Source organism: Vigna unguiculata, chromosome 1 (assembly GCF_004118075.2).
Source record: "Vigna unguiculata cultivar IT97K-499-35 chromosome 1, ASM411807v1, whole genome shotgun sequence".
Lineage (NCBI taxonomy): Eukaryota > Viridiplantae > Streptophyta > Magnoliopsida > Fabales > Fabaceae > Vigna > Vigna unguiculata.
This window is the reverse complement of record NC_040279.1, coordinates 10,166,212-10,174,463: the sequence shown is the minus strand read 5'-3', so window position 1 is coordinate 10,174,463 and position 8,252 is coordinate 10,166,212. Positions and strand designations below refer to the sequence as shown.

General features: G+C 33.2%; 1 protein-coding gene across 1 annotated transcript; it reads left to right on the top strand.

The window, feature by feature from the left end:
• The first annotated feature begins 527 nt into the window (after positions 1-527).
• LOC114194234 (thiosulfate/3-mercaptopyruvate sulfurtransferase 1, mitochondrial-like) lies at positions 528-8,019 on the top strand. The gene is made up of 12 exons (XM_028084353.1): positions 528-784; positions 1,643-1,840; positions 2,425-2,484; positions 2,649-2,711; positions 3,707-3,831; positions 3,938-4,100; positions 4,247-4,306; positions 5,269-5,327; positions 6,343-6,424; positions 6,816-6,879; positions 6,968-7,035; positions 7,616-8,019. The coding sequence occupies exons 1-12, from the start codon at positions 683-685 to the stop codon at positions 7,709-7,711; spliced, it is 1,140 nt and encodes a 379-aa protein (XP_027940154.1). The 5' UTR covers positions 528-682; the 3' UTR covers positions 7,712-8,019.
• The last annotated feature ends 233 nt before the right edge of the window (positions 8,020-8,252 follow it).

The following is an 8,252-nucleotide window of genomic DNA, read 5'->3' as shown; positions in this document are numbered from 1 at the left end:
AAATTTATAAAGTGTTAGAATTTTAACAGAAGGCTTTTGCTTAATAAAATTTAGATATATCCATTGTATTAAATTAATGTAGAATTCTGTTTGATGTTTATGCCACTAAATCATTTCATCAATCTTTCAACTCTGTATAATATGCTTCCTGTTGAAATAAGTTCGTGATTAGGAGACATTTTCGAAACATGTGATTGGTGACCAATTCAACCCCAACATATCTATCCTATTTTCACTTTTTCTTTAAATATAAATGCTAGAATAATAATATTTATTTATTCATACAATACTTATTAAATTGACAGTGTAACTTATATTTATCTTCCCTTAGATAAACACTTGAATTAAATTTTTAAAAATAAAATAATAATCATCCATAAAACACTAAAATTCATTAACTTCAACATCCGTAAAACATTAAAACTCATTAACTTCAACTAAACAAAAAGCCTTTGGAAAGTAAAACCACAATTTCAGAAAAAAAAAAATGGAATTTCTATAAAATATTGCTTAATTCATGAGCAGTGGCAGTGACACCTTGGGCTAAAGATACCCTGAACAAGGAAACAGCATAACGCAGACACCTCTATTGTCCGTCATTGTTATTTTGTTTTATCTTTTGACGCAATCTGTGACCGTTCGGGTTATTCGAGGCCACTCTTTTATATGGTCGTTGATCAAAATGGCTTCGACCCTTTTCTCAAAGATGCTTTCGGGTCATCGATTGATCCACCATTCGTCGTTCCTCACTCAGCAGCCACAGTTTCTCTCTTCCTTATTCAGTGTAAGGTTCACCCCTTCTGTCTGAAATTTCATTTGGGTATCTTTATTTCTCTCTTTGTTTTTTAACTCCTTTGTTAATTTCCTCCTTTCAAGAGCGGACATTTTGTGCCCGTGAAAATTTGGTCTTTTTGTGATTTTTAAAATTGTTTCGATTTGTGGGTATCAGGGTTGCGCGTTTCTCATTAAAGTTTTTACTTTTGAGTGTGGGGTTTGGGATTTGCTTTGGTCCAATTTTTTTGTTTGTGTTCTCTGTTGTTGAACAGTTAGGTGATATGCTTTAATGGCAATTTGCCATGGCATATGCTTCATTCAACTTCAATTTTGTAGTGTTTGGTTTTAAGTAAGTGTATCAACTGAAGTACCCATCAGCATTTTCATAATACATTGGCATGGATGGCTGGGTCTTTGCTTGTTCCTTTTGAAGTAAATACTATCTGGTGGGGATGAATTTTAATTTTATTTTGTCTTATGAACTGGATTAAAAGATTTCCAATTTTTCATCAATTCGAATGTAAGTATTAATTCTTTTATGGGTGCATTTTTAATTGGTAATTTATGAATATTAGTGAATCATTGGGAATTTCATAGAAATCGCTGTTGGTCTTTGAAATACATATTTGTGCAATAACTATATATAAATGAGACAGTGCAAAATCCGGAGCTGGTGCTGTTATGTATAACATTTTATTGAAGAAATTGAAAGAGAGGGTTTTCAATTATATATTAGTGATAGTATGAAGACTTGTTCATCTCTTATACTAACAAACCAATGTTCATCGGTATAACCCATTAATCTATTTCTGCGTTGTTTGTTAATTTGGCCGACATATTATTGTAAAATTCACCCTTTTACTTGCAGAAACGGCTGTTTTGTATACAAACTGTCTCGGTCCCAGTTTCTACATCCAAAAACAGCAAAACAACTGGTTGGGTTCCTTGTATGGCTTCTTCCTCAGTTGGTAGAAGAGCTGCATATTCTACACAATCTGTATCAACAAATGAGCCAGTTGTTTCTGTTGATTGGCTTTATGATAACCTGAAGATGCCAGATATCAAGGTACTAAGGTTTACTACTTTTATCAGATTAAGCAAACAGTTTACTAATTTTATAATATTTGGGAAAATGAAATTTCACTTGATTTTTTTAATTACTAATTGATTGATCTCTACCACTATCATGCCTAACCATATATCTCACTAGTGACAGCTCTTGTCAAACTATACAGTATGTGTGTTATTTAACTAAAGTGCCCTGTTCTTTTGATTGTTAACTTTGTAATTAACGATCTAGGCACTGGTACAATCACAGTATTTCCAGTTAGAGAATGGTATTGTTTCAAGAGTATATTTTATTAGTTGATGTCTATTAAAACTTGTAAACATGGTAGTTCTGGTTTATAGAACATTCTTAGCACTCAATCACTTATTTAGGTGATTATAAAGCTGTTTGTTTAGGATTTATATGGTCAATATGCTGTGATTGGCATCAATTGAATTTATTTATAATTCTTTAAAACTCCATACTACATATGCATGATCTGATAAAAAAGGAGCCTTTATATCATGTTATCCTTATATGCTATCGAATTTGAATATTAATTAACATACTTAAACTTTTCTTGCCTATAATTTGTGTTTCAGGTACTGGATGCTTCATGGTACATGCCAGATGAACAGAGGAATCCAATTCAAGAATATCAGGTATCAGCATGATTTTATTGGAAATCACATTCTTAGAGCATCAAGTTTTGGAGTAATTGAATGATATACGATATCACTTGACCATGTTCTCTTGCATGTACTTCATTATATAATTTTAACTTCTTTTTTCTACCGTTTTCACTTAATGTGTAATTCAATAACAGGTTGCTCACATTCCGGGTGCCCTTTTCTTTGACGTAGATGGAATAGCAGATCGTACTACAAAGGTAATCCAGTATCTCTATTTATTTCATTCGTTTTATTGTTTTTATGAAACACATTTATTTTTGGTTTCTTATACGTTAACAAGGTTTACATGCATAGTATGTAACATTCTGATCTTTCAGTGGTATACTACAGAAAGTGGATGAAGAAAGAGAAATAACCTAACTAGATACATGTCAGTACCAACTGTCAAAGGATATTTTGCAATTTCAGTGATCTTAGAATGATGACTGAATGTTTTTCTTTACTTCCTTTTGATGGATACTGCTTTACTATTTCAATTCTTGGGACTCTTTCTTTTCTATTTATAAATTATAGTTTTTTGTTAGAATATCACGGTTATTCATTTTCTGAAATCTTGTTCTGTGAGTAATCTTATTGGTTTCATGATTGTTTTATAGTCTGTTCCTGCCCTGTGTGCTATATGTCCTGTCTGTTAATATAATTCATTTTCTCCATTATATCTAATATGTTGATAGAACTAAGTATTATTGAAAGGAAGGTGTGGAAACTAGCTCTGATATTTCAGAGGTAGCCATCTGTAATACAGAGCAAAACAACAAAACAAAGGCTGCAAAATAGATACTCAAGAGTTCCAAATACAAGGGAACTCCAAGACTCCTCCTAATTCAATTCACTCAACAATTTGCAGCTCTTCAATTCTCACCCCCCCTATTCATATGAATTCCATATTAATTCATGGAACCAGTGATTCCTGAATCATTTGATTATAATCAGGACTCAGTCCTCTCCTTTCAGCTTGTGACTGCTGAACTTGCTGTTAACAACCTCAACATCCCCTTCTTTTTTGTCTTTTCCTCTGCTGTGCAAACCATTCCACCTGTTCTCTCTTGATTTGTCTTCGTATCAAGTGGCCTAATTTGCTCCCATGGTCCATTCATATCAATGGAAGATGGCCCACATATATTGCTCTTCTTCTATAGATATGAGTAAAGGGTTTATCATATGTGAATGCTAACTTGTATTCATTGATCAGTTACCACACATGCTGCCATCTGAGGAAGCTTTTGCTGCTGCTGTTTCTGCCCTTGGCTTAGAGAACAAAGATGATTTGGTTGTTTATGATGGAAAAGGGTTATTTAGTGCAGCTCGTGTTTGGTGGTAAGCCTCAGTGTTTAACAAAAGGGAACATTAATACATTGTGTAGATTGTGGAAACATGGATTTTGCTAAATATTTGAAGTAATGCATCTTCTTTCTGCTTGAAGGATGTTCCGAGTATTTGGGCATGACAGAGTTTGGGTGTTAGATGGTGGCCTGCCAAGATGGCGTGCATCAGGTTATGATGTTGAATCTAGTGCTTCAAGTGATGCCATTCTTAAAGCCAGTGCTGCAAGTGAGGCTATTGAGAAAGTATATAAAGGACAAACAGTGAGTTTAGAATCTTTCCATATATTTTAATGTGATTTCCTTAGTGTTTTGTGTTCCAATTCTTTTAGTTTGATTAATTGTGTAGAATTTGACATTTTTACTTTGTTTTAATGCATTAATTTTCTCATATAATTTTTTCTTGCTAGGTTGGCCCACTCACATTCGAGACTAAATTTCAGCCACATCTTGTTTGGAACCTTGATCAGGTTGGTTGCTTTAGAAATAAATGTATTGTGTCCATTTTAGATATATAATGTTGACAATATTGATGGTCGTAGAGCTATCAAAAAGGTTTTTCCTCTAGAGAGTCCATAATTAGTTATCACAAGGATGAGGTTAGACTGAAGTGGCAGCTGCAATTTGGGAAATACTTAAGCAGTTTGAAACTCTGAACCCAATTTTATAAAGGACTATTTTCCTGCTTTTTTCATTATTCTAAGAATTTAACTCTATTTGTCAATAATTGAATGTAGAAATATGAACTCTGGCAATTTAAAGTAATGATATGAAATAAGTGGTGGCAAGGTCATGTGAAGCCATAAAACCTTTTATTTTTTAGAAATCTTTAGCTTAAATGTAATTGAATGTAGAAAATATGAACTCTGGAAATTTAAAGTAATGATATGAAATAAATGGTGGCAAGATCATGTGGAGCCATAAAACCTTTTATTTTTTAGAAATCTTTAGCTTAAATGTGATACCATTTACAAGATGGTCATGGTATCTGGTAAACCTCTCTATACAGTACATTGATGTTTTTCTCTGGTCAACCGAAGTCTTGATACTCATACCTTGATGAGTTTTTATTGGTACACCAAAAAAACTTAAGTTGGCAGTTTATGGAACCAATCCTGTATATCAAGGAAAACGTTTGATGATCATAGGTTTGACATCATCGTTGTCTAATCATAATAATAATATATCTTGAATTTGAACTTGGTAACTGCAGATAAATCTACAGAAGTATTCCTAATTCATGTTGCAATCTCTAGAAAAGTTGAACACATTTATGGTCCATGGAATTTTTTGGCAATATGATATTCTCTTTGAAATGTTTGGTCTATGAAATACCAAAATTAATTAAAACTGGAAGAGGCATCATATGTAAGTTGGACACTTATAAATATATTGCAGGTCAAATGATTTATTATTTTTTATTTCTCTTCAGGTAAAGAAAAATATAGAGGACAAAACTCACCAACACATAGATGCCCGATCAAAGCCGAGGTACTGTAGTTAATTCCTTTTGTATTTTCATATCATCACGTGATATGCATTTGACATACATGTCTATATATTTATGCATGTATGTATGTATATGCTACTTAAATGGTAAAAAAATACTAAATGATCCAAAATCAAAGACATATCCATAATCAATTATCGAAATTAATATTCTAAATTCATAATCACTTTTCATCTTGGGCATAGTTTATAATATGAAACCAACAAAAGTAAAAAACATTAGAGGTGAAAAGTAGTAGTCCACCGAATTTTAAGTAAGTTGATGTACTACACTGAAAAAGTATTACTGTACCAAATAAAAGGAAATAGATAAGGGGCTGTGGTTTGTGAAATGCATAGGAACAGAGGACTGTGAACTTTGAAGAGTTTACACTCTACACAACACTGAAGGATGTGGCAGAGAGATAAGTTGCACACCGTGCAGTGTGTGAACAATATAGTATTTTCATGGTTGGGCAGATCAGCAGAGGATGCCATACTTCGGCAAAAACGTTGCCGAGTCTTGGCTCTCAGTTTGAACTAGGTCAAGTGTAAGGTGTTTTTGTGTGGATCATTGATGAAGGGTTTCAAACTCTATTGTTTCTAATGGCAAAACACACAAGAAATCATACAAGAATATAAAATGGTGGCTTGCAAAACTCAGAAAAGGAGGGCAAAAATGTTTTTTAATAATCCTGTTAACCGTGGTGCTATAACAACTCAACTCCTCTACGTTAAGATTGTGGCATGACATATGCTGTTTTATAACGTCAAAGGTGCATAATAACTAGTAACATGTACAAAATGAAAACTGATATTTACATAATAGATGTTTACCCCTCCTCGTGGGAGATATCTTAATCACTTTGGTTGTCATTGCTGTATGTCAGGAGAATTCTTATCAATGTTACTCTATTGATTTATTATTTTTTTCTCTTAATGTAAGAAATGTTTCTTACTCAAGATTTTGTTTTTGATATGCGTTTCTCGGATTTAAGTAGATTTTGTCCTTTGGCAGGTTTGATGGAGCTGTTCCAGAGCCCAGAAAGGGAATCAGAAGTGGTCATGTACCTGGCAGCAAGTGCATTCCTTTTGGCCAGGTGCAGCATATGCTCACCTAAGGCATTTTAGATTTAACATTTTATAGCATTTTTTTTTCTAGCTAGGCTTCCGTATATGGGTGTGTTTGGATAATCAGCTTAATTAAGCACATATTCAAGGAGAGCCTTATCACATGAGAACATTTATGTTTGAGTGGAATTGTTGAAATTGAGAGAGCTATAGAAATAAACTGAAAAAGGAAAAGCTTATGGGAGGTTCTCTTAGTGAAGAATGGGGGGGTCTAGGTCTCTATATCACTATCCTAAACTACTACTCTATTATTCATCAGTATGATCTTGAGCCATATAGTTTTGTTGACTGTTGGTTCTATCAGTAAAGATTACATATTTGTTAGACTATTTTATCAATGTTATTTATCTTAATTTACAGATGTTAGATAGTTCATATACATTGTTACCAACAAATGAGCTGAAGAAGCGATTTGAACAAGAAGGTGTGAATGTCTTCCGATGGATAATTGTTATACTAAATCTCGCATTTCATGATCTTCTTACCTCTGACTGCATTAAATTGATCTGCAGGAATCTCTCTCGATAGCCCTGCTGTTACTTCATGTGGAACAGGCGTAACTGCTTGCATTCTTGCATTGGTACATCTCCCCCTCTATTTGGATGAGTCTATATCTATCTGTTGCTTTGTGAAAGAGAATATATAAAATTGCTTCCTTTGTGGATTGCTCTATGGTTGTAAAAAAGGAAAATTTGCTTAGAAAGGATTTTCATTAGGCAGTCCCTTGGCTTCCATTTATCATTTACTTAAAACGAATATTTTTTATTCAGAGAAGTCATACCCTCCTTTGCTTCACTTTGTTCTTGTCAGATTTTTTATCATTGTATTTTCCCTATTGGTTTTTCCAATTTGCTTTCTTTCATTGGTTTTATTTTTAATTTTGATTCTCCATCCTCTCCTAGGTCTGCTGGTACTTGTCTTTGTTAGATTAGATTGGACATGCCTATTCAGTCACATTTGAATATCTTGAACTAAAGTTTGGAATGGAAAACATGATTATAGATTTTTAATAGTTCAACTTCCAACATATGCATGCATGCTCTTTTAGTCGTAGTAATTTCCAAGACTAGAGGTTTCATTCAATTTTTTTTCTGTTTTAGAGACTTGATAAAAAGGGGAAATCTCTTTTCCTTACTTCAGATTATAAACTCTTTTTTCAGGGTCTGCATCGTCTTGGAAAGTCTGATGTTGCAGTTTATGATGGATCTTGGACCGAATGGGGAGCACAAGCTGATACACCTGTTGAAATTTCATAAATGCAATACTGCTAGATTTTCATGCCACCAAAAAGCATCTGCAAGTGAAGGGGAATATCCAATTGTCAAACATCTTTGGATGTCAAGATTTCTCTGCTACACTGTTTGTTGTGGTTGAATTGCCAATGGTTTCCATGTTTGATGTTAAATCCTATCACGTGGCTTTTGTGAAAATAATGATAGGATTTTTCAAGAAAGCCTCAGAAGTGGGAGTTTGTTGGGAATGCTAAAATTTACAAACAAAATATTCTGATAACATCACTTCAATAAATTTTTCTTTGAAATATGTGAATTGGTGAAAACTTAAATTTATGTGTCATCTCGATCTAGTAGAATTTTGAATGAGAAAATTGTCACTCAATGAAAAGTTATTGCTATAGTTTAATATTGTCTACAAATAATATTGCCCTTCAAAGTGTGCATAATCAAAGAGATATGTTGCATGGATTGCATGGATGAGTATCAAGCACAATGAGACTCAAACAAATTTATTGTACTTGCACATTGTTAATAATTTAAAAAGAAAACACATATAAGCAAA

Coding starts and splice junctions, on each gene's coding strand:
- LOC114194234 (XM_028084353.1), top strand. CDS start 683: ATGGCTTCGACCCTTTTCTCAAAGATGCTTTCGGGTCATCGATTGATC. Junction 2,712..3,706: donor TAGCAGATCGTACTACAAAG/GTAATCCAGTAT, acceptor TTCATTGATCAG/TTACCACACATGCTGCCATC. Junction 4,101..4,246: donor AAGTATATAAAGGACAAACA/GTGAGTTTAGAA, acceptor TTTTCTTGCTAG/GTTGGCCCACTCACATTCGA.